The sequence below is a fragment of the Eulemur rufifrons genome, chromosome 7 (genome assembly GCF_041146395.1).
Source record: "Eulemur rufifrons isolate Redbay chromosome 7, OSU_ERuf_1, whole genome shotgun sequence".
In the NCBI taxonomy this organism is placed as follows: Eukaryota; Metazoa; Chordata; class Mammalia; order Primates; family Lemuridae; genus Eulemur; species Eulemur rufifrons.
In genome coordinates, this window is record NC_090989.1 from 263,828,733 (window position 1) to 263,856,271 (window position 27,539).

Sequence of the window (27,539 nt, forward strand, 5' to 3'; positions counted from 1 at the left end):
TACTTGCCTGTGGATATAAACTATATTCACCAATATCAGCTTTATCAATATAAATGTTACTGTCTCCCATCTGCCTATTATTTTGCTTATTTTTTACTTTGTTCAGAACTTAGGTGGAAAAAAGGGGTGATATTTATTGAGCCCCAAAGCCTACACAGTTGTAGAGATCCTTTACTACTTTAATTGAGCATCAGTTAATGTGTTACCTTCCAGCATACTGAAACAACTTGCATGTGTATCCCACTGTTGACAGTCTTTTCAAAATCAAAATGAGTAGGAGAAGGGCCAGAAAACTGGAGATAACAAGTATTTTCCAGGTTTCCAAAAATGAAAAAGATAGATTTCAGAAACTGAACGAAAAGTTTGAAGTTATTCCTTGAGAAAATTCTAGAATATTGAACAGATAACTGATTTTAGCCAAGCAGAATTACTATACCTTATGTATAGATTACTACACTATTATATAATGGAAGACTGGGGACTATGATCAACATTGACTTCAACAAGGCATTTGATCAAGACTCATTTAATATGGACAAGACAGAGAATGTAGGTCAAGTAATATTAAAGGTAGGGAAATTCTCCTCTACATAATGAATGCTGACTCATGGAGATTTGGCACCCTACTGAGGTAGGCCTTATAGCTCTATTCTTTTTATTATTATTTTTTAAAATTATTTTTGTAGAGACAGGATCTCGCTATGTTGCCTAGGCTGGTCTTGAACTCCTGGCCTCAAGCAATCCTCCTACCTTGGCCTCCCAAAGTACTGGGATTACAGGTGTGAGCCACTATGCCCAGACAGCTCTATTCTTTGACCTGTGTCTAATCAATCACTCGCATAAACATATAAAAGACATGTCTTTTTAAATGCACTGAGGCTGGCTGGCAGAGACACTGATGTGCAAGATGACAAAAAGTAGGATGTACAATTATTTCAATTATGTAAAGAATGAGGCACAAACCTAGAAGAGGATCCCTTCTAAATCTAAATCCTAATTAAAGACATGTCTTCCTGTTGCATTCACTTAAATAGTCATAATAACTACTTTTAATCTTTTTACCATATATTTGATACTGACTTCAACCTATCAATGATTTAACATGTCACTTTTTCTTTATACCAGATATTATTACACTGATTTAAAAAAATCAAAATGTAACTACATTTACCTAGTAAATAAATATAGAGAATAGGCCATACTGGACATGTTCCGTCCATATCGAACAATCTCATTCTCCTGGTCCTCCCACTTCTCAATTTCGCAGTTGGCATCAGAAGTGAGTAAACCCAGCTTAAGTCCGAGCTTTGCTATCTTGGCTTGCTCCTACAAAACATACATTTTAATTACAACTTTGTCACTATTGATGTAAAAGGAAGATTAGATGTAAGACAATGTTACCTGGCTTGTGCGTTGATTGAAAAAAAAAAAAAATATGTAAGACGACAGACAAAGGACAAAGTCTTACCTCAGAGTCAGGCTTGTCGGGCTTTAATGATTTCAGGTTTGCATTATTCTTCTGTGACAATAAAAAAATTAAGATACCTTAAAAAGCAATACATTTAATTGCGAGGAAAAACAATACTAATGGAAAGCATTAACAAAGTACTTACAATAAAATCTCATTTAAATTATTCAATAGGTAGTTAAACTATAGTAAGTAATATAAATTAAACAAACAACCAATCAGTTGTAAATATTCTACTAGTAGGTGAGTTCAGCTTTGAAAGACCATCGGTTTCAAATCTGAGGCCAGGGAAAGCAGGCCAGTGTCCTGCCCTGGTCAACAGTCTCTGTGTTTGCAGTTGCTTTTCTCTTTTTACAAGGACTTCAGGGGCTTCAAGACAACTTCCACAATATTCCTGGGATCCAGTTATTATATCCCCTAAACCTTCCTGGCCTCTCTGTTGAGCAAGATTATTATAATGCTTGAATGATTCTTATGAAATGATGTATTAAAATTAGCCACTATATGTAGTTTTCTATGTGTTCCTAACGTTATGACTCTAGAATTAAATCTCTTTAATTTGCCCTTAGAAGGCTAAATTTCAACACTCTAGTTTAACTGACGTACTAACTACTAATCCCATATCCTAGGTTATAAAAGAGATTAGAGTTACAATTTAGGGTTCAATATGTGAACCAATATTCAATGGCTCCCTATTTTTGGAAGAACAAGTTTGTTTTTATTTAAACTATTTGGAACTCAGAATGTATTTCCCCCAGAAGGGGCGAAAATATTCTATACTAGATTACCAGGCTAGTCCATAGGTATCTGTTTACTTGAAGAATAGAGTACTAGGACAAACCATACCATGAACAATAGAAACATTTCTTTGAAAAATATATTCAAAAGTTCTCTGGAGATGATAGCCTATGTTGGAGACTCCTGAAACTCTGAGATCTGGAGGGAGTTTCCATAGTTGGGGCAGGAGTTCCAGAGTGACTAGGGCTAGTAGAGAAAAGGGGGCCAGCAGATGCAAGCAGCCATCTTTTTTTTAATGGAAACATGTATTTAAATTATATAAACACACAAAGACACACTGGGTACGTATTTACATACGCACAAAGTATAAATTGTAATAAAATAAAACACTTGTCTGCTTAGTTTAAGGGAAAAAAATCACCAATACCTTAAAGAAAAAGATTATATACATTTGTTTGTTTCCCTTTTTATCACTATGACTTGTGACTTCTGAGCAGCTACTCTGTCACCAGCTTCACTGCAGAACAAAACAGCCTCCACAAAGTTTAAATTGATCTGCTCATTGAACACAGCCCTTTCGAGATTTTCTAATGATGTTCACCATTAAAGAAACAGGTGAAGTTGAAGGACAGAAAATAAACATAGAGAAAGTACAGTTACACACACAGAGAGAAATACAAGCTGCCTCTTCTGCTCATCAGAGAATAAACAAAGATGATCAATGATCTTTCTGGCTCTTCCTTGTATAGGTGGCAACTGATAAAGCATTTAAGAAAGTTAAGAATACTCTCGAGGTTTTCAGGTTTTATATTTTTAGAATTTTATAGCTCATCTTATTCTTTAAATTTAGTTGTCTTTTCATTATTTTTATTTTCACTTTTACAAATTACTACTATTGTTAAAGTGTTTAACAAAGACTGAAGGGGGATTACCTGAAAAGGTAAATAAACCATCTTAATGATGTAACCAAGCTTACCATCTAGTGGACACTGTTTTGGAATGCAGTCAGATGCATCAGTTTCAGTCATGTAAAGCTAAAGACATCAAGCCCCTAAGTATAAATAGCACCAGACTTCAACTTTGCTTCCTAAAAAAGACAGGTACAATTTTCTAGGAATATAATTAGCTATGCTATCCTCAGCTAAGGAAATGGTTCATGATTTTGAAATGATTTGTTACTAAAGATAAAAAACACTATTCAGTTAAACAAAATCTTTGCTCCATTCCACCTATTAAAATTTCTATGATGTCTTTTCTAATTCTCAAGAAATTATTTTGCAGTAGCTCTAAGTTATAGCACTTAACAAAACAGTGAGTCTACCCTTATTTATTTAAACCCAGTGAATATTAGCTATAACACCATTTGGTAGGGTTAAGTTAGTTTAAAATAACAAAACAGGCAAACTTCTATCCATATTTTCTAACTGTTCTGGGTATAGTTTAAGGCATAGAAACTGTTTTCAAAAAAGCCACGTTTCCAAAGCCATGTGCAGTGTCATTACTGCTTTTTTACCAGCTATATTCAATTTTCTAATGTATTTCAGTATTAAATGCCAGTCCCTTTTCAAAAAACATACTAATTAATTATATACCATTTTTTAAATTTGGGGATTTATCATTTGTTCCACCATTGACCACTCTCCCACTGTCATTTCTACAACCCCAGCTTAAGAATTTTCTTTTCTTTTTTAATGAGAAGTAGGTTGAAATGCAGCCTCGAACTCCTGGGCTAAAGCGATCCTCCTGCCTCAGCCTCCTAAGCAGCTGGAACAAGAGGTGTGTGCCACCACACCTGGCTAATCTTTTTTTATTTTTAGAGACAGAGTCTCCTGTGTTGCCCAGGCTGATCTTGCACTCCTGCCTGGCCTCAAGCGATTCTTCTGCCTCAGCCTCCCTAGTAGCTGGGATTACAGGCACGAGCCACCACACCACCAAGAGTTTTATTTTCTATCTGTTCATTACAAATTCTCCCTTTGAAGACTCACCATCTGTTCTTCACCACACTGTCACTATTAATAATCATCAATAATTTTGTCTCCTCTCTATTCATTTTCTTTTTATACAAGTTTAAACCTATACTATCCAATATAGTAGCCACATGTGGCTACTGAATTCTTGAAATGTGACTAGTATGAATTGAGATGTGATGTTATAGTAAAATACATACCAGAGTTTGAAGACTTAGTATGACAAAAAGAATATAAAAGATTCCCATAATTAACTGTATGTTAATTACATTTTAAAGTGATACTACCTGGGATATATTAAATAAGATATACTATTAAATTAATTTCAAAAGTTTCTTTCTTTTAAATGTGGCTACTATAAAATTTTAAATTACATATGTGCCTTGAATTACAGTTGTACCTCTGTATGCTCAAGTCCCTTATATAAAATGGCATAGCATTTGCATATAACCTATGCACATTCCCTCAAATACATTAAATCATTCTAGATTACTTATAAAATCTAATACAAAGCTGGGCATGGCGACACGCACCTATAGTCCCAACTACTCCGGAGGCTGAAGCAGGAGGACCACTTGAGCCCAGGAGTTCGAGACCAGCCTGGGCAACATAGTCTCTAAAAAAAAAAAAAAAAAAAAACCCTAATACAATGTAAATGTAAATGCCATGTAAATAATTGTTATCCTGTGTTAGTTATTTTATTTGTATTATGTTTTATTGTTGTATCATTATTCCGTATTTTTCTTCTAAACATTTTCAATTAAAGGCGAGCTGAATGCCTAGATGTGGAACCCACTTATCCAGTGCCAACTATTTATTTCTTTTGGACAGTGCTGAGCTAGACTGCAAGCTTCAAAGGAGCAGAGGCTGAGCCTGTTTCATTGACTCAGCAAATTATCAAATCATTTTTTTAGGGACAAACTTGTGCCAGGCAGTTCTAGGCAATGGGAATACCACCGTGAACAAAACAGTTTTAAAATCCTTACCTGTGGAATTTATATTTTAGCATCTTTTTCATCATTATTTCACCAGTGCCTAACATAGTATCTGGCAAATAGCAGGTGACCAAGAAATATTTAATGAATGAATAACAAATGAATTTTTTGTCCCTCTCACATAAAACATTTGATGTATTATAAATACTGGGAGTCATCAAAGTGCTCCTTTAAGCATTTCTTTTGTGATTGAGGAACTGGGTATAATTTTATACTGGGTATAATTTACAAGTCTTTGGTTTTCTCATTTGCTATCATGATTACTTCCTGCTCAGAACCTACTTCTACATAGTCCGTTGTTTTCCTCTATTTCTGAAGTTAGAGTTATTAAGACACTTGATGGTTTTCAGAAGAATGGTCCTTCTCAATAACCGATTTTAATTATCATCTCTGCTTTCTATATCCTATATTTTATTCAAAAGTATAAATTTCCATACAGTGATCTCTATAAATGAATTGCTAAAGTCATCAAAATGTTACCTGGGTAATATGACTGATGTTAAAATGCTATCAGCTGGAAGATAAAAATTTTCTTTTTTTTCTTCCAAAATTGAATGGGTCTGTGGAAGGAATTTTCATTCCCAAAAGGGATCTTAGGATTAGTGCCTAGCTAATATATCACTCTGTATCTCTTTCCCACATATATGGCATGTTTTCATCTAGGTAGTAAACATATGAAAAAGTTCTTAGTTTGCAGAAAATGATTCCGATATGGCTTTGCAAGTTAGAGCCAAGATATGGAAAACAAAATGACTTCTGCTCTCAGATTATGGCTTCTTATTAATCACAAATTCTGTTACCTATTCTCTCAAACCCTTAAACCCAACACAAATATTCAGAGCATGGGCCACATTTAGATTGCTACCCAGAATAATGACTTTGAAAAGTCACCATTAATAGCCTAACTTTTTCTGTGATGTCAGTTTTTTTGTAGGGGGGAGAGTAGCAATAGGCAACAAGAGCATAATTTGAATTCTGAATAAAAACATTCAGAAATGTACATAATTCTGCTACTTACCATTGGCTTTGGAAGTGAAAGGTAGCCATACTTCTCTCCTACAAATAACACATATAATTTAAAATTTTTTATTCTATTAATATATTTTTCTATTATTCACATTTAACTTTTAAAATGTTATTAAACAAACAGGAATGTTAATACATTCGTGTTGATAATTTAGTCTACAAATTACATGTGATTCAGAAATAAAATTGTAATTTGGTTGGTGAACAGACTATATCAACAGCTGCATCTCTAAGGTATTGGATTGGTTGGGCAATCTCTACCTCTCCCAACATAGAGGGAGAAAGGCCCAATGTCTCTCTGACATTTACTTCCACTTACAATCAGCTTCATTCATGGAGCACTCCTTGTAGAGCACCCTGCCTGTAATGATCCCTCTTTTATCAGTACCAGGTACTGGTGCTTCTTCCTTTCCTGCAAGTACCTGACAAAATCATTTACAACTAACCTTACAATGTGTTCTCCCAGTCAGGGAAGAGGACAAACCCAGTGTATAAGAAAGGAAGATGAAATAAAACAAATAACAGGCGGGCAAAATTGAAACATGGCACGAAGCACAATAACTGAGGAGAGGAAGGAAATGTGCAATACCTACTTCATCTGCCCCATCTATCATCTTTCTGGTTTCCAGATCATGCATACAGTCAGGTTACAATGGATACTAGATTTTTTTTTAGTTCTTTCTTTTTTTAAATTTTTTTATTGATACATAATAATTGTACATATTCATGGAGTACATGTTACATCTTGATACAAGCACACAACATACAATGATCAAATCAGGGTAACTGGGACATGATTCACCTGAAACATTCATCATTGCTTCATGTTAGGAGCATTTGAAAACTTCTAACTATTCTGAAATACAATAAACTATTGTCAACTCTAGTTGCCCCATTGTACCACTGAACATCAGAACTTCTTCCTTCTATGAAACAGAATTACCCCTTCACCAAAATCTCTTCATTACCCCTTCCCACCACCCTTACCAATCTCTAGTAACCACCATTCTATTCACTACTTTCTTGAGATCAATTTTTTTTTTTTAGGTCCCATATATGAGTGTGAAAATGAAATATTTGTCTTTCTGTGCCTGGTTTATTTCACTTAAAATAATGTCCTCCAGATCTATCCATGTTGGATACTAGATTTTTTTTTAGGTTTGTGATATCTGAGATAAAAATTCAAGATAAGATTTGAACAGTAATTGTTTCTTAAAGGAAAATTACTTCTTCAAGGAAAACAGGTATATTCAGCTATAATATATTAAGTTGAACCATATGAAATCACTGATATTCAACCATTTTGAAATTTAAAAATATCAATTTCATATGCTCCAACCTACTAAAAGTAAATATAATATAAAAGCACTAAATCATGCCTTTTCTTATACCATGACTATTATATGAACAGGGTGAACCTGTTAGACTCAGAATGGTTTATACAAATATTTAAAATTTCTTTTTCTTTTTTTTTTTTGAGACACAGTCTCACTTGTTGCCTGGGCTAGAGTATCGTGGCCTCAGCCTAGCTCACAGCAACCTTAAACTCCTGGGTTCAAGCAATCCGTCTGCCTGAGCTGGGACTACAGGTATGCATTACCACACACAGCTAATTTTTACTATTTTTAGTAGAGGCAGGGTCTCACTCATGCGCAGGCTGGTCTCCAACTCCTGGGCTCAAGCGATCCTCCTGCCTCAGCTTCCCAGAGTGCTAGGATTAAAAGCATGAGCCACCACACCCAGCCTAAAATTTCATCTAGAACTGTGCTATTGAATATGGAACCCACACGTGACTACTAAGCCCTTGAAACATTGCTGGTCTGAATTGAGATATACTGTAAGTGTAAAAAACATGCCGGATTTTGAAAACTTAGTACAAAGGGGGAAAAAGGGATATAAAATATCTTAATAATTTCAAAATATTGAAATAGTATTTTGGATTTATTGGGTTAAATAGAAACTGCTATTAAAACAAACTTAAGGTCAGGCAAGGTGGCTTATGCCTGTAATCCTAGCACTCTGGGAGGCCAAGGCGGGAGTATCGCTTGAGGTCAGGAGTTCAAGACCAGCCTGAGCAAGAGCGAGACCCTGTCTCTACTAAAAATAGAAAAAATTAGCTGGGCGTGCTGGTGCATGACTTTAGTCTCGGCTACTCGGGAGGCTGAGGCAGGAGGATTCCCTAAGCCCAGGATGAGGTTGCTGTGAGCTAGGCTAACGCCATGGCACTCTAGCCCAGGCAACAGAATAAGACTCTGTCTTGAATGAATGAATGAATAAATAAAACTTAACATGCTTTTTAGTTTTTCTTGTGCCTACCAGAAAATTTTAAATTATATATATGGCTAGCATTCTATTTCTATTGGATAGTGCTCATCTATGAGATGAATTGTTGCTAAGAGTCAACTAATAGAACTTGGGAATAGCTTTATGATTCAAATCATTACTTTGTAATGTCAGAATTGTAAGGGAATTTTATTAATGGCTTTCTGATCTCAGAATTGTGAGAGAAAAAAAAAAAAAACCTTAAAGAAGAAAAGGCTATTTTCATGCCTTGTCTCCAAGCCCTGATGTAAAAAGTACCTGATTTAGCTGCAAGAAGATTAACAGAAGATGGTCTTCAGGTAACTCAGAATCTCAAAATTCGCTGTCTATCTTAATGCAAAATTTGAATCCTGTCCATAAGATCCCTAAAAAGTCATCTTAATATGCTATAAAAAAGGGCACAATCGTTACTTAAATGTATAATAATTAGCTTAGATGAGCAATCTTGTATTGTCTAAACTTGTGATCCTCTATAATGCCCATGACCCTAAAATGGGTTCACATTCACTCTCCAAAAGGGGGTGGCGGGCAGAGGCAGGAAACCAACTGTTTCATTATCTCTTACACATTAGAGTTAAGGATACAACAGAGTCAAAGAAATAGAATGTAGGGAGAAATAAATGCAATGAAAAGGAAGCTTTTATATAATCTGGTTTACTACCATTACCATCCACCTAGCAGTATTGATCACTTGGCAGTTCCAATCCCTGTGGTCCTCTTATAGGTACTTTGTTTTGCTTTCTATTCCCATCATTCAGTTAGACTCAGAATGATTTATACAAATTTGAGGATAATTACAAAATTGACGATTTTTAAGATAGGCCTCCTCTAAATGCTATGCAGGTAAGGTTGTTCCTATTTCCCCCAGTTCCAACAAAAACCAAACAAGTTGCCAATAATACAAGAAAAACGAAGATAATACTAATGATGGATCTGAATTATTTTAATTTTATAGATGTTACTTCCATGTGGGTCTAATTTTTTTTTTTTTTTTTTTGACACAGGGTCTCTCTCTGTTGCCTAGGCTGGAGTGCGGTGGCATCATCATGGCTCACTGGAGCTTTGAACTCCTGGGCTCAAGGGATCCTCCTACCTCAGTCTCCCTAGTAGCTGGCTAATTTTTTTTGTAGACACAGGTCTGTGTTGCCCAGGCTGGTCTTGAACTTATGGTCTCAAGCAATGGCCCCACCTCGGCTTCCCAAAGTGCTGGGATTACAGACATGAGCCACCATTTCTGGCAGCTTCTGCTTTCTAAATGTCTCTCACCTATCCCATCTATTTTTCCATCCTTACTGCCTCTACCTTAGTTTCAATCTGATCATTTAATAATTTTATGTATCACTACTCCCTGTAGGATTGAGTCCCTTAAATCCCTCCAGGCACTCAAGGACTATTGCAGTCTAGTCCCCTGACTACCTCAGGGGCGTGTTGACAGGTGCTTGTAGTCCTAACCATGTGGGAGGCTGAGGCAGGCGGAGCACTTGTGCCCAGGAGTTTGAGGCTTCAGTGAGCTATTGTCCCACCACTGCACTCCAGCCTGGGCGATGAAGCAAGACGTGTCTCAAAAAAAATACTCCCTAAATCCTTTAGTTAACAACACAATTGTGCTATCTCCTAAGTTTATACCTCCAGATAAATTAAGTTCACAATTAAGTTCAAAAGGCCCTCTGATCTTAAGCAGGTACTAAAATTATTTCTTATGAAAATCTAATTGAGCAGTGCTGCTCTCATTTTCAGTATCTGGAGCCTTTCTGCATATCTACAAAATAAAACTCATTCCCCAAGAATAAAAATGCCTTATTATTTCACCGAACATGTGCTAAATTAGTCCCTATTAGCAGTTCTTATAATTAGTTTTCTTTGGTTCTGGAGGTGCTTTGTATGGCATGATCAATCAGAAAAGAATCATGTCCTGAGACCCACTTCAAATAATGAATCCCTGACAAGGACAGGCAGATTATTAGCTAAACTCAGGAGTAGGATTAAGTATTCTAATCCAAACCTAACTGTCATCCTCAAGCGCCTCCCTCTCCCTCACTTCTATATTCAACTGACCAACAAATCCTACCAGTAATATTTTTTAAATTTTTCCTTAATTAGTCCTGGGCACAAGTGCTCCTCCCGCTCCTCCCTCCTTATCTTCATTTTGACTATCCCCCTAGTTTAGGCCACCACCTCTTGTCTAGACAGATCACTCCCTTGTTCCAGGCTCATACCTCCCCCAAATAAGCTCATCTTTACCGGCAAACATGTTCCTCTTCCTGTACTCCCCATTTTAGTAACATCTAATCTGCCAAGTGATAAAATAAGCCAGGGCTATGAAACAGGGCTACCAGAAATAAGAGAACAGTAGTGACAGAACTGAAAACTAAATTAAGATTCTTGGGAGGAGCCTTGATTAAAAAAAAAGAAAGTGGTTTATGAAAATATGCCATCCATGATCGTAAGTGCCCTACACAGTTTAGCTAGAGGTGCATCCCTATAAACCGAAGCTCAGTCACATTACTCTAATGGCTCAAACAGAACAAAGGGAATTCAGTTTCCTTAAAGGAGAGAGAGAGAGTCTGCAAGCTATGAGAGAAGCCTCCTTTTTGACATGTATTTGTTCAAAAGAATCTCAAATTCTAAATGCTGACACCTATTCATCACTAAGGAAGAGTGGAGTCTTTTACGTCTGGTCCCTTCTAATATGAAGACCACAGCCTCCTTGGAGGTTTGGATGAGAAGACCAAATAAGATGAAAGCAGAAGGGAGGAAGACAAGTATTGAGTTTAACATTCTTGAAATTTCCAGGAGGTCCTAGTATGAAATTTGAGTGTCTTGGGTTAAGGTGGACAATGACCTAGCTCTTAGACTGACTCCAAGTGTAAGAACACTAAAGGCTCCCTCTCATTTTTTAGTATGATGTTTGCCACTTGGCTGGTTAAATGATACTAGCTAGCATGTCTGATAATTTTCCCAATCACAGGAGTCATGTTATGCAGAGCAGAACTAAAGTGGCTAGAACACAGCAAAGGCCTACTGATAATATTCATAATGACTTATAATAGTAGCAAAGAGAAATCAGGACCTGAAGAATACACCTTTGTATGGAAAGCAATGGGCAGGTTTGTCACAACAGCCCCAGATAACAGCGAGAACAACACTGTGGCACTGGGCTCAGTCCAGTCAATACTGGCTAACCGAGAGTCAGACTTTTTTGTGGAAAGAACAATGCTCATGAGCTTCATGATAAAAGTCAGAACAAAGAGAAGCAGTGCAAGAAATCAACCAACTCCATGTCAACATGCCTTTCTGAATAGAGAGGCACTTTACCAGGTAAACAATGGGTGTCCCACCAACTGAAGGCAGCACAGTTTCTCTGCTAAGGAGGAATTTCTGTTCAGCCCTTAAGAGGTTAAGGTAACCCTGATTTTTTCAGTATAGGTTACCTAAACCTAAAGAAGAGACCATTTACATAATATCCAGCTTTTAAAGTAAAAGAAACCACAGTGACCATGTAGTCCAAAACCAAGTACAGGATTCTCCCGTTCAGCTCTGTTCTATCCATAGCAGATGGTAGAGCACTGTGCTGAGAAAGACTGAGAGGTCACATGTGAGCTCAATGTGAGAACCATACCAAGACCAATCAGCAATTTTTGCCATGGAGCAAGAATGGGGAATGGCAGCTGCATATTTGCCTGTATCAATCTGGTCTAATTCCCTTTTTTTAAAGATGGGAACCTCAGGGATAGAGGATAAAGGATTTGTTACAGGTCACGTAATGGTAAAAACAAAAGCAAAACATCTGTTACCACTTACTATATTGCAAGCACTATAAATAAATTATTTCATTTATGTCCATTGAAATAAACTTAAATTCAAAAGGCCAGGCAAATGGTGGCCACTTAAATTCAAAAGTGCCCAGGACTCCATTACTAACAGATTACATCTCTTCTGTAGTTTAGCCAGCCCCATCCTCAGCTAATAATAATAGGTAGGCCAAAACAAGAATCCGGTCACTGCTTTTTCCTTGCTCTGTACCTTCTGAACTGCCTAAGATTGGGATCTCCTAGTTAGTTATTTCTGGAATGGCTTTGGGAGGGAAAAAAGCAGAACTCAGAGCTGCAGTAGTGAGCACTTTTTACAGAATTGGTTCATTATCATTAGAATACTTTAGGGCTAGAGTGGAGTTTTACTGCTTGAGTAATAGAGTGTGGGTGGTTGATAAAATTTCATCTTTGGGCTGTGGGTGGTGATATGGTGGCTCAAGTCTGTAACCCCAGCACTTTGGGAGGCTAAAGCAGGAGGATTGCTTGAGGCCAGGAGTTCAAGACCAGCCTGAGCAATGTAGCAAGACCCTGTTTCTATGGGGGGAAAAAAAAAAGAAAGAAAAAAGAAAATATAGCTGGGTGTGGTGGCATGTGCCTGTAGTCCCACCTATTCAGGAGGCTGAGGCAGAAGGATCACTTGAGCCCGGGAATTTGAGGTTGCAATGAGGTACGATAATAGCACTGCTCTCTAGCCTGGGCAATAAGCAAGACCCTGTCACAAAAACAAAAAAAAAAAAAAAAAAAAATTCATCTTTGACATCGTTCAGACCTCAATAAAAGTTTCAGCTCCTATGGTTTACTCACTGTGGGAAACTGGGCATTTTAACTTCTTTGAGCCTCAGTTGCATAATAAATAAAACGTGGAAATAATACCTGTCTCACAGGGCTACTGAGAGGATTAAATGAGATGATGCACATCCTATACTTATCAAAGTACCTGGCACACAGTAAATTCTCAATACATGGCAGCTATTGTTATTTTTATGGTTGTGTTACTATGGTCATATACCTCAGAATGATCATGCTTACAATTTTACCCACACAAACCCTACTCGTCTGTGACTTTTATTTTTCACTGAACTTCCCCAGCTGTTTTTTTCAGAGGCTAACTTTGGCAGAAGAAAGGCAAGCCTTGGAAGCATGTGTGTCTGGCTTCGGGCTGGGGCTCTGCTTCCCAGCATGTTGGAATGGCCGCCCAACAGTCTACTACCCTCTATGAGAAATAAAGTTCTCCTTTTTCCAAAGGGGAAAAAAAAAAAAATGCAGAAGAAGAAAAAAGGCAAATCTCGGAGACAGAAAAAAAGGGAGCATTGAATTGATGTTGCATTAGATGCTCAGTCAGAGAAATCTTTCAGAGAGTGTCAATTCCCCATTGAAGAAGAGATGAAGATGAGCTTCATTTGTACAGAGAAGCAAGTGTATACTCTCTTCTACTGGGCACAGGTCAAAAGATCTACTATGGTAGGGCCAGACAGGCTTGTCCAAAAGCCTCTCTGGAGTGGGGAAAAGGACATAGGGAGAGAGGGCTGCCAGAAAGTAGGAGAGATTGAGCTTAATGGGAAAAACTGGACACAATGTTCTCTCATAAACTATTTAGCTTTACCATAAGGTAATGGTGGTCACGATGCTGATGCTGATAGAGGTAGCATTTAAACTTACTGTGAATTAACTTATTTAATCTTCACATCCACCGTTGGAAGCAGTTATGCCATTATTATCCCCATTTTATAAATGTAAAACTTGAAACTCACAGAGATTAAGTTAGGAAGTAGCAGAGGCAGGATTGAAACCCAGGCAGTCTGGCTTTAGAACCTGGATTTCAACTTCTACCCAATTCTTACCCAACATGAGACTATCCCTCAGATCCCAGGGAGTAAGGAAGAGACTCCTTGATAGGAAATGGAACTAGAGTTGTTTCCCTAAGAAAGAAATTTACTTACAGTTATAGGGAAAAAAAAATCCTACTCAAGCCTATCAACCTCTAATTACTATTCTAATCGCTACTCAGACCTTGGCCCAGAATTAAGGCAGAGAATAACTTTTAAATGACTGGTATCTTTCTTGAGGGAAAAAAAACTGTTACAAATCCTGTTTTTACAGAAATAGAGAAGATAGATCAAAATGCCAGTAGAATAGCCTAGTTGAGAAATTGTGAGGATACCAGACACAAAGAGGAAGGCAGCTCAGGCCCTTGTTCAAGGAAACCACAACCATTCCAGTTTCAGATGATGGTGAACTCACTAACCTAGGGACACGGAAGGAGTATATGTGATGATTCAGGGACACCCCACATTTACATAAATGAAAACAAAAACATATCCAGCATTGAACACAGTGTGAAAGAAACCCATAATAAGCTGAATGGGGCTCTGGAAAAGGACAATCAGCTTGACCAGGCCTGGAGCCACATTCTTTTCGGATTGGCTGCAGCTGTTAGTCAAGCTTCTCACGGCAGACATGGAACACAGGTCCAAGTCCATGGAGTAGATCACATCCCAGAAAAATAGAGGGCCGGTCCTTGGCACTGTCTCAGCCTCCTTACTTTCATGGGCTGATGACAACTGATTAAAAAAAACCCCAAAGACAATATTCTTCTGACCTTCAAAGAGAGGCAGGCAGGATGGAGACACAGTTAGGGGTATCTTCATGCCCAGAGCTCAAAAGCACACTAGCGGCTGGGCGTGGTGGCTCACGCCTGTAATCCTAGCACTCTGGGAGGCCGAGGTGGGAGGATCGCTTGAGGTCAGGAGTTCAAGACCAGCCTGAGCAAGAGCGAGACCCCCGTCTCTACTAAAAATAGAAAGAAATGAGCTGGACAACTAAAAATATGTAGAAAAAATTAGCCGGGCATGTTGGCGCATGCCTGTAGTCCCAGCTACTCGGGAGGCTGAGGCAGAAGGATCGCTTGAGCCCAGGAGTTTGAGGTTGCTGTGAGCTAGGCTGACACCATGGCACTCTAGCTCGAGCAACAGAGTGGGACTCTGTCTCAAAAAAAAAAAAAAAAAAAAAAAAAGAGCACACTAGCTTCAGGTAGTACTCACAAAAAACTTAGAGCTGGCAGATCACTGAGATAGTTCAGCCTAAGATCTTCATTATTGAGCTGAGGACACACAGGCCCAAAGCAGGAAAGAGCTTGCCTGACATCAGTTAGAGAAAGAGCTGGGCCTTATAAACACTCCAGCTAACCCAGGCCAAGTTTCCTTTCACCACACCAGTTCACTTCTCTTCATTTCCTAACAATTCCTAAGGCTAAGTGATCGTTCTTCCTTAAATATGGATCAATTAAATCATTTTACCTTTTTTTTTTTTTTTTTTTTTTTTTTTTTTTTTTTTTTTTTTGTTGAGACAGAGTCTCACTTTGTTGCCCAGGCTAGAGTGAGTGCCGTGGCGTCAGCTTAGCTCACAGCAACCTCAGACTCCTCGGCTTAAGCGATCCTACTGCCTCAGCCTCCCGAGTAGCTGGGACTACAGGCATGCGCCACTATGCCCGGCTAATTTTTTCTATATAGATTTTTAGTTGTCCATATAATGTCTTTCCATTTTTAGTAGAGACGGGGTCTCGCTCAGGCTGGTCTCGAACTCCTGACCTTGAGCAATCCACCCGCCTCGGCCTCCCAGAGTGCTAGGATTACAGGCGTGAGCCACCGCGCCCGGCCCATTTTACCTTTTAATATATGAAAATTGCCTCATATAAAAATTCGTATAACCATAAATACTTTATCAAAATGATATGCTATTCAGACTATCATAGAAATCTTTAAATGTAGAAGCATGGTAAACATTTATTATACTTTACAAATGATGTTATAGCTACAAAATCTATCATTCCCTGATTTTTAAGCAAATCAACATTTATCCCAAATGGGTATTTTTAAAATATGAAATGTTTAAATGTTCATATTCAATAAAAATAAATATGTAATTTGATGTTATAACTTTAAATAATATTTTATTTAAAAATAAGCATGCTAACAGAAGCCATTCAAAGAGAAAAAACATAAAAAACACATAAACAAAAATAACAGGATGCATAATACAATGGGAAATAAACGAAACTCCCAGTTGATATTAAAATAAAGAGTAAAAATGATGCCTTCATATACATTGTATGGTGCTATTCTACATGTTGTAGAAATACCGATGAACTTACCCACCACAGGCAATATTCCAAGATTATGTAGTCATCAAGGAAAGAGATTCCATCCAAGTGGAAGGAAAGCAATTCAAAAATCAAATAACTACATTCATTTCATTATAAAGCTATAGAATTAAATTATAGTAGAATTAAATCAGAGAATTACTGTATAACCAGGAGCTTTTGTACTAAAACTAAAAAATAATTTAGAAGAAATAAAAAATGGCTTAATTTCAATAGGAAAACTAGAATGTTAATAATAATTCAGGGAAATATAATTACACTGTTGTACAACAAATTTTACTGCTTAGATGCTCAAATAAAGGACAAAATAATATTTTTATAATTTTTCTGTGAAAGATATTTTACTATAAAAATAACCCAGCCGGGTTATAACAAGATAATTCATTTGCATCTGAGGTTTGACATTAAAAAACTAATAGAGTCACATTAAAACAAGAATATATTTCAATATATGGACAGTTTCTTACCTCGTCTTCCTTCAAACACATCATTGATTTCTCTCAGCAGTGTTGACATGTCATTAATTTGGGATTCCCAAGCTTCACAAAATACATCTAGGTTTTCTTTAGCAATTTTACTAGATGGATGTAATGTCAATGTTTCAGCAGCAGAAATTATCTAAAGAAACAAAATATACCCCAGTGTGAATTTCAAAATCTTAGCCCTCAGAATCACTTTGGAGACCAAACTTAATTCTGTGCTATTCAATTCAACTCAATAAACAACCACGAAGTAATTTCCACAGACAGGCCCCACCTTGGGCAATATAGAGATACATAGTAGAACAAAACTTGCTGTTTCTTATCATCTGACTTATGGATCAATAGTATGCATTATATATACACCTGTATTCAAGGAGCAATTATCTTTATTCAAGGAAAGCTCTGTTTCAACCAAGTTATTTCCATAGCATAATTCAGTTATATGCAGACCACAAAGAGTGTACTGTATATGGAGTAGAAGAGTTAGTAGTAATACTGTTGGTAGTAATGGTAGTAATAGTGGCGGTGATGGTAGTAGTAACAGTGGCAGTAGCAGTGGTGGTAGTTGCAACTGTGGCAGTAGTAGTGGTGGTAGTAGTAGCAGTGGTAGTGGTGGTAGTAGTAACAGTGGCAGTGGTAGTAGTACCAGTAACAGTGGAAGTGGTGGTGGTAACTGTGGCAGCAGTAGCAGTGGTAGTAGCAGCAGTGGTAGAGGTGGTAGTAGTAACATATACGTATACCTATGAGTACATGATAGGTACATGCGTAAGATACTGTGTTGGGTCTCTGATAAACATTAATCCCCTAAACACACAAATAAAATACTACCCTTCCCAAATAAGCAGCATTCCCATTTTACAGCTAAAGAAACTGAAGCTCGGAGATTCCAAGTTTATAACCAGTCCAAGATCTCCAGATTCCAAGATCCTATAACTAGTCTATGCAGAGCTGATACTTGAACTTAGATCTCCCTAACTCCCAAGTCCAGGCTCCTTCCACATCACAACCTCTCTCACAAAACATACATATACACACAAAGTGGGCAGGAATCTTCCTGGTACTTTTACGTGCCACCATATGAGCTAAGTAAATGTGTTGAATAAATAAAAACACTGTTGCAGAGTTTCTGTTTTCCTCAAAATCTGTTTTTTCGATCCCCTGGACACAAAGCAGGATTCTATCTCCCAGCCTCTCTAGTAGAGGAGTATGGCTATGTGACTGAGTCCTGTCCACTTGACTGTGGGCCACCAATTCCATGCCCAGTCTGACTACACCTCCCTTACACTCCTCAGTGCTCTCTCCTTTCCACATCTGATGGTTCAATGCACATGATCCGGCAGGGATTTTGAGGTCCTAGAGATTGGCAAGCCACAAGATGGAAAAAGCCTGGCTCACCACAAGAAAGAAAGCCATGCCACCACTCAGGACTTGATATAAGTGAGAAATAAACTGCTATTGTGTTAAGACACTGAGATATAGGTTTTTAGATTTTATCCGTTAACTGCTACATGAATGAATTAATGAATCAACTAATATTTTATCTTTCATGTAATAATCACTCTAACACAAAAGACTTGACAGATGCAATTTGTAATACAGGCAGAAAATGGATGGCTGAGCTGAATCTTCACATATTTCCTGACCTGATGTTCAATAGAAATTACACTTTAGCTCCTACCTAAAAATAGAACCCATCAACCTACTGAAATTTCCTGGTGGCCCATTAAATAACACACAAAGAAAGATCCAGGAGCTAGGAATTAGGAGTCCAATTTTGACATGTGTATAGCAGCTTCTTTCCCTTCCACTTCTTTCACCTCCTCTTCATGACAACACGCATTGACTCTGTCTACTTTCCAGGTTCACAGACTGCGGATATCATATCAAACATTTGTTCAATAAGTATTAGTATTTTATAGAATCCACTGTGTAAAAAAATCATGCTAGGTATGAGGGATATGGCAATGAAAACGGTAAAACCCTTCTATTATGAAGCTTATATTCTAGTGGAAGTTTGGAATAAATAAGCATACAATTAAAATAATTATAAATCATGGTAAGTGCCATGAGGGAAATGAATATGATCATGGGACAGAGAAGCTATCAAGTGTTACTATCAAGTGATGTTGCTGTTTCAGGGAATTCATTATATAGGATTATTCACATGCACACATATGTATATGGCTAACATATGGCTAGTCATTTACCTACTGCGTGCTAGGTACTGCACCTGTGTCCCAGGTGCTAGGGAAATAGCTTTGAATGAAACAAATAAGTGTCCCTATCTTCATAGGGCTCACGTTATAGTGGGGAGACCGACAATTAAAATAATTAAATTATAAGATATTTTATGAGGGGATAAATGACATGCATAAAAATAAAGGGTAAGCAGGATGGATAAAAATAAAGAATAAGCAGGTATTAGGTGGTCACAGTATTTTAAGTTAGGTGGTCAACAAAAAGATGAGGGAGCCACAGGACAATTCATTTGGGATGAGATGGGAACATTTCTAGTATGTTCAAGGAAGAGCAAATAGGCCAGAGGATTAGACAGATATGAGCAAGGGGAAGGTGGCCAGTGGTCATGTGATAGAGAAGTATATATGGAAAGGGCTGGATTTTCTTCTGAGTGAGAAAAGAAGTCACTGGAGAGCTTGCAGAAGATTAATATGATGAGAGCCATGCTAGCTGATCCAGTTAGTACCTTTGAAAGAATTATAACTAGGTGCCCCTCTGGGCACAGTCCCAGAGGCACAGGATTTGCCAAGAAGATGGCAGCTTTAAGAGAAGAACAAGCCTCCTCTTTTTCAGGGAAAATGGGCACATAACTTACCAATGGACTATGGCTAGATTTCAGCACTGCTGCCTTCTCAACTAGGGGCCTTTGTACAGTATGCAAACTGCTCAACTATGCCCTGAATATGATCTAACATTTTAAAGGAAATATAAAAATAATATTGCTAAAGCAGAGATATCCAGAATAAATAAAAATTATCCCAGAGGCATGCTCTATTTCCTTAAATTATCCTTTCGTGAGACAGTTGGCAAAGATTGGAAGGGGAAGCTGAGGCCATGGGAACAGAAAAAGCTTCTTAAATTATAGAAGTTATTAACAATAGGCTCTGCCATCATCCTGGGGAAGAAAATATGGCTATTCCTAATATCTCTGCTGCAGCAGAAACAGTAAGCCAAAAATTGCCACCAGATGGTAAGCAGAGCCTGAGGATAGGAGGGAGAGCTGATTGCATATGGCAGGAGAGTCAAACACTCCAGTTCTACTGAAATACATTTGCAGCCAAGGCAAGTAGGGTGACTCCCACGTAGATAAGCAAATATTGAAGCCTTGGTTTCTCCCAATAAACAGATATTCCCTGATTGTAATACAATGTTTAGCAGATGATCATGGTGAAGGTTCACTCATATAGTTCCTGCTTCCATGATAAGCCTTTGATACTTTTCTCTATGGGGTAGCATGAGATCATCCCTCCAACCTCCAACATGATGCTCCTAAAGGGCACAAACCACCATTTTGTCTAGGTCACTTTTTCTGTTCTCCGCTATATATCAAAGCTCCAGGGACTCAACTTCCACCATCCAATATTGCAATTTAGGAGCAAGTCCTTTTGGCTGACAATAATAATAAATGAAATAAGAACACCTATAAAACTGTATTTTAGAGTTTAGATTTCAAAAAAGGAAGGTATGTCCTTCACTTTTTTCCTTAGGTTAATTTGACAGGTACAATATTAAATGGAGTATTAGTTTTAAAAAGGCTTTTAAAAATTACAAAGTAGTATATATACTATAGAAAATCCGGGGAAAAAGTCACAATGCTCCCAATGAACAAGCAGAATTTTCATTTCTACATATTCCCATATAGTCATTTTCACATGAATATACATTTTATATAGTATACACACAAATCTATATCCTGCTTTTTCCACTTAACATTTTAACAAAACATTTTTCTGATGCTGCTAATTCTGGTTATCATTATTATTTTAATGTCATATAAAGTATTATTTGCCTAATTTAGGATAGTAATTTTGTTTCCAATTGAATTTTATTATAAGTAATTTTGTAATAAACATCATTTTGGTTTCTTTTTTAATCTCCTTATGTCATAATTATTAGGTTGAAACATGAATATTTTTGTGGTTTGTTACATAATGATAACAATCTCCAAAAGTGTTCTAACAGCCTGCATTGTAAACAGCTTCATTCAAAATAGATATGAACTAGGGCATCAGTTAAATGAGCCAATCTACAGTTTGGCAGATGACCAGGTAGTCCAATAGAAGGTAAGCCATGATCTAGCACACTACCAATGAAAATTCCATTTTCTTTCTTTCTCTTAGTAGATTTGGCCTGTAGTTATGTAGAACGATTTATACCTTCCTTCTATGCAATTTTTTATGACACTCAGGCAAGAGATAACATAGAAGGAACAGTCTGCTGTTATCATACCTGTTGGCCAGTCACCTGAAACGTCTCCTCTGCGTGTATACAGGTTATTTCAAGAGGTTCTGTCCCAGATACATGTCGCAACAATCGACAGGTCTATGAGAAAAGATGTCTCTAGTTCAACTTACACATTCTCAACCTTCACAATACACAGTATCATTTTTATAATTAAAAAGAAAATAAAATTTATTCAAATAAATTTATACATTACTGAGAAGATTATAAATAATACTACTATATTGGTACTAACAGATTCTCTAGGAATAAAACAGGTACACGTAAAGGTATGGCATAATGTTTCTACTTCCTACCTGGCAAGATAGTCATAGAATACTGGAACGAGAGGAATCTTTGAAAGGATCTAGCAGTGCCCACACATTTTATGAAGAAATTTGGCTCAGAGGAGTGACTTTTCCCAAGGCCTCACAGCTAAACTATGTCAGAGTTACTACAAGCTACACATTCTATCAACAAATAATACTTCCTCTCCTCATGATTATTTAATTAAACACACCTTTCACTGGGGTAACACTAGTGTAGGCAGACTGGTGTAATGATTAGAGAGCCTTTATCAGAGGAAATTATTGAAACTCTTAATGATTAAAACAGAAAATTCAAAAAAATTTTAAAAATTTGTTTCAGGATTCCTAAAATTAGCAAGTTTCCCTACAGTCATAATATTTGGTTTATAAATGTAATACCAGCAAATCTCTGAAACAAAGGAGATGTATCTATAGTCATTTCAAGAATGTTCCCCAGAAATTTTCAGGCTCGTATGTAATTAAGTAAAGGGGAAGAAGCTAGACCAGTTAGTCTAAAGGTTCCTTCCAATCACTAGTCTTTGAGATTTGGTGAGCAGGGTATATTAGATAATGTGAAGACAATTAGATGGTTCATATCTGTGCATTTATATACATACACGCTGGCCAGCACATACCTCATACATACAAGGTATATGTGGGTTAAGTTTTTTGGTTTTTTGTTTTTTTACTAGCAGATATCTGACATTTTCAAAAGGTAGAAGACTTAGAATATCAATTAATAAGCCAAACTGGAATTACAACAAAAGTGGTAGGCGAAGCACCGGTAACACATAACAGAGATTTGGGCAGAACACGAGAGATTCACGGAAGAAATAGTATGCTGGATGTCTTCTCTTTGCCCTCCTTATCCACCCTCCTCCCTTCTCAAATCTGCTTTTTGCCCTGGGAAACTCATCTGTATGGTCTACAGCCGTGCTTGGCCAATGGGCAGTCCCAGCCACAGAAGAGCAGGAATGAGGAGAGAAAGGACCCTGACTACCCACACTCCTCCCCTGCAGAGGTCACCCTGGGCCGTGTCTGGGCCTAGTCCTAAAATCACAACCTCTCAAGGCAGTTCTCTGAAAGGCTTCCAGGTTCCACACTCTCCTGCTAATCTAGGCCTGGGGATGGTACCAGCTCTGCTACCACCAGCCCCAATTACTGCTCTCTCATTCATGGGTTCCCCCACACCCTGTCGATGCAATTGTGAAAAGGTCCTTTCTTAAACCCTCTTCAAATTATCTTCATTTCAGAGTACCATGTCTTCCGTGCTTAGACCCTGATAGATTCAAACAGAAATGAGGTCATACAACATACCTCCACTGCTCTACTCCAAATCTAATCTTTCTGAGAGGATAAAGGAAAAGAAGATTAAGAATTTCATTTGTGAGTTCTAGCATTTTTTGGTTTTAGAAGCCAGACTGTTGTAGGAATAGAACAGACATTTGCTATACCTTTAAGATTCCAAAGGAGAGAGAGAATGCTCAGTTAACCAAACATTGTATTCATGCTAACATTCCCTCATAGAAGTAGAACTGTCATTAAACTATAATTTCTTTAGCAATCAAACCTATTACTCACCTCGACAAGCTGTTCTTTCTGTTCAGAGAGTTTACAGGCATATTCAGCCAAAGCTTCTAAATTTCCTTCTACTCCAGTAAGTTTTAATGCTTTTAGAACCACATGATCAGCATGGTATTTTAACAGATCTGCTGCCAGCTGTGTTGCTGTACTGTGAAGCTGCAGATGTAGGGGGTGAAGGGTGATGAAGGAAAAAAAACAAACAATAAGGTTTTGTGGCCAAGCACCTCATAAGCACTTTAAAAACTAAAGAGGAGAAATCTCAAAGCAGTCCCACTGGTTCCATTGAGGGGAAAGTGTTGAGTTTCCTGTGGGAACAACAAGAGTTGTGTAGCACTGGGGAGCGTATAGGTTCTCCCAAGGGCAGGAGTAATGTCTAATTCATCCTAGAATCCCCTGGGGCTGGTAGTAATGCTGTTTGTAGAAGATGAACTGGTCACTGGGTGGCTGAGCAGCCTGGTCCATTTTTCATCCTATTATCAGCCAGATCTTTCCCACATAGCTTCTCTCTTACTTAAAAAATGCTTCTGCTGCTCTTAAAATTGGTGAGGAATGGAACAGTATCAAAAGTGTGGTAGTCAGAGTACTAAGAGGAAAATCAAATGGCAGTGCATGATTATTAATAAGTTTTTTAGCATGCTTTTGGAAAAGTGTCAATGTGAGATTTAGTCAATTAGGTATTCAATAGAATTTTATTAACACCTACATTATGGCGGGCACTGTACTAGACAGGCTGGACATGCATGACAGGTAGGACCTGATCCCTGCCCTCAGGGAGGTTGGAGTCTGTCTATAGCTGCTATCCAGAACTTTACTCTCTACCTCTATGAACAAACTGGGTCCCAGGATAATAGAAATAATAGATAAAAGGGTAACAAAAACCCTGAAGTTTTATTTAACTTCGGGTGGAATGGATTTTAAGCATTACTCACTCTCATTTGGACACTATTAACTCCAAAATCTTTTCTTCTTATCCTGCCTTTTCTTTTTTATGATGTGACAAGTTATTTTGGGGTTGTCTAGAAACAGATCATTTTTAATAACATTGTTCTAAGAAAAATCTGACTTTGCATTAAGCCTATTGGAATGAAGTGATTTCTTTTTCTCTGGAAGTAGTCCAATGTCAATTCAAATTATAGGACTTTCTACAAAATAACAATAGGGTAGTCTGCATTCATGCAACCAAGTGAGAATAACTACAGTCGGAAACAAAGATGTTAAAATTCACTTTCCTTTGGAAACTAAATGCCACATGAGAATTTAAAAGGATTTAATTTAACCTGCAGGGCCCTTAGAGAATATCTAATGCCAACCTTTTATTTTACAGACCATGAGACAGGTCCACAGAGATTGAGTGGCTTGCCAAGGTCATGTAACTCTTACAAATGGTTCTGGAGACAACTCATTAACAACTCTAAGGGAGAAAGAGAGAACAAATGTGAAGTTCCTGCTCTGTGCAATGTCCTGACAGCAGCTTTATATATATTATCTCCCTTATAGGAATTCTTCAAGGTTGATGTGGTTATTCCCATTTAAGAGATAAGGAAAATAAAGCCTGTGGAAAGTCATTCAGTCTATCACCAAAGGATTTCATGTTCTACTGAAAGGATGTTAACAATACTTTATTTAACATTGAATAGGCTGGAATAAAATAGGTGGGCTTTCAATACGGCATAGAAAATCATGTTCTTCTATCTTTAATGCAATATTTAAACGGAGGTTTCAATAGAGGTATCAGTACCAAGTAAGATGTAAAACAGATCACCATGTATACCATTTATTAAGAAAATCCAAAAACCAATTTCATTTTCTTGAGTCCTTGACTCTCTTCAAAAATTAAAAAAAAAAAAAGAATTAAGAAATTAGAGCTAAGGGAGAGGAGAGGTTTTCATGAGGTAGCTCTGTTTGGAGAGCTGATGGGTGCTCCACCTCCAGGCACACCTCAAAGTGGAGTGGAGCAACATGACATGGGAGTTGGGGGGGGTGGGGACAAGAAAGCATCTGAAGAACACAATAAAGTACCCATGAGAGTGAAAGTCAACTTTAAAAGTCTACCAAGCCCAAAGCCATCTTATAAGGGTACTGGTCACTAAGAACTTTCTGTCTCCCAACTTTCTCTCCTCTCTCCCTGGTTCCAGAACGTGGCAAAAATCATAAACAGCGGCTACATAATGGAGGGTGAAGGGAGTGAAAAAGAAAGAGGAGCCCACATCTTCCCCAAAAGCTCTAGGTACAGGCCTAGGGCAATAGCGAACAGGGGAGAAGTCCAGCAACTGAATGAATATTGAAAAACTGACTAATATACTGGAGTGATATAATTTTTGAACTAAGATTAGGTTTTATGACTTAAAGCAGGAATTGGCAAACTTTATCTGTAGAAGGTCAGACAGTAAATATTGCAGGCTTTTCAGGCCACACAGGCTCCATTACAACTACTCAACTCTGCTGTTGTAGTACAAAAACAGTAGACAGACAACTTGTACACAAAAGGGCAGGATTGTGTCCCAAAATACTCTACATACAAAATAGACAGCTCAATCACAGTTTGTGAATCCCTGACTTAAAATGACCACAGGACTTTCAATTACCTGAGAGTGGCCAAGTCATGAGAGGACCAAATTTTCATTCAGGGAACAGAAAAATCTTCCCAACCAAAAAAAAATTTTTAAAAATCAATTTTAGTGAGGTATAATTTACATACAACAAAATGTTTTCATTTTAAAGGTACACTTTGATGAGGTTTTTTGTTTTTGTTTTTTTTTTTGAGACAGAGTTTCACTCTGTTGCCCAGGCTAGAGTGCCGTGGCATCAGCCTAGCTCACAGCAACCTCAAACTCCTGGGCTCAAGTGATCCTTCTGCCTCAGCCTCCCGAGTAGCTGGGACTACAGGCATGTACCACCATGCCTGGCTAATTTTTTCTATATATTTTTAGTTGTCCAGCTAATTTCTTTCTATTTCTTTTTTTTTAGTAGAGACAGGGTCTCGCTCCTGTTCAGGCTGGTCTCAAACTCCTGAGCTCAGACTATTCACCCGCCTCGGCCTCCCAGAGTGCTAGGATTACAGGCGTGAGCCACTGCGCCCAGCCCACTTTGATGAATTTTGATAAACATATACATAGCCATGTAACTACCACCACAATTAATATTTCAAATATTTCCTTTACCCCAAAAAGTTCTACCATCCCCTTTATAGTAAATATACCCCAACTTCTGACCCTACGCAGCCACTGATCTGATTTCTGTCATTTTAAATAATTTTTGCCTTTTCTAAAATTTTTTTCTAAATAGAATTTTATATATACTTTTTTGTGCCTGGCTTCCTTCACTCAGCATAATGTCTTACTGATTCATCCATATTGTTACATGTATCAGTATTATTCTTTTTTCTTGCTAAATGGTATTTGGTAGAGTTATTCCAAAATTCATTTATCAATTCCCATGTTGACAGAAATCTAGGCTTGTATCCAGTTTTTGGCCATTATGAACAAAGCTGCTATGCACATTCACATACAAACTTTTAAAAATGATGGCACCAATAAAATGGTGGCTTCAAAATAACTATGTCGAAGGAAAACTTTGAAAATCATTTTCTAGACACATGAGCATACTAATACTAATGCATTTCACACATAACATACAACATGAAAATGAATAAACAACTCTAAGAGGCCAAATTTCAAACTATACTTACTTCTTTCTTAAGTTCATTAAGACTGTGACCAATTTTCAAAATACTGAGTTCCAGTTCTTCAGTGATGCTTTTTGTTTTCTTGCTTTGCTAAAAATTTCAAAAAGTACATATGTAGTGTTACCTCATCTTTTTGATCTGTTAATTCCAATTTTATTTGAACTATAAATTATAATATATTTTAATATCATTCTGTGAACTATAAGTAGTAATTTTTGAAATTTACTTGTATAAGGATAGAGTAGAAAATAAAATGTTAGTTATTTAGTTATATTTTCCCATGCTAACTATAAAGAGGTGAATTTTTAAAACCTAATTTTCTTTAATAAATTCATCATGTCTAAAACTAATCTCTTTCATTCCTGCCTAGACTGTTCATCCCTTAACCAAGATAAAATTTTAAATCCCATTCATCTTTAAGACCTTACACAATGTCTCCTTCTCAGAAAGGCCTTCTCAGATCACGCAATCTAAATTAGACCCTCTTCTTACCTGCACTCATCTTTCCTCTAAGTAATCATCCCAGTTTGCAATT

The 27,539-nt window shown here is 37.4% G+C and overlaps 1 protein-coding gene across 3 annotated transcripts in view; it reads right to left on the reverse strand.

Moving 5' to 3' along the window:
* Positions 1–27,539, reverse strand: part of CTNNAL1 (catenin alpha like 1) — a 67,356-nt gene that overhangs the window by 7,653 nt on the left and 32,164 nt on the right. For 2 of the 3 annotated variants that reach the window (XM_069474532.1, XM_069474530.1), the window contains exons 8-14: positions 27,008–27,094; positions 23,317–23,475; positions 21,437–21,529; positions 16,955–17,105; positions 6,187–6,224; positions 1,469–1,519; positions 1,172–1,326 (exon numbers count right to left, since the gene is read on the reverse strand). In XM_069474532.1, coding sequence (XP_069330633.1) covers positions 1,172–1,326; positions 1,469–1,519; positions 6,187–6,224; positions 16,955–17,105; positions 21,437–21,529; positions 23,317–23,475; positions 27,008–27,094 — 734 coding nt within the window. The remainder of the gene's footprint in view (positions 1–1,171; positions 1,327–1,468; positions 1,520–6,186; positions 6,225–16,954; positions 17,106–21,436; positions 21,530–23,316; positions 23,476–27,007; positions 27,095–27,539) is intronic. The other variant, XM_069474533.1, reaches the window with a different exon arrangement.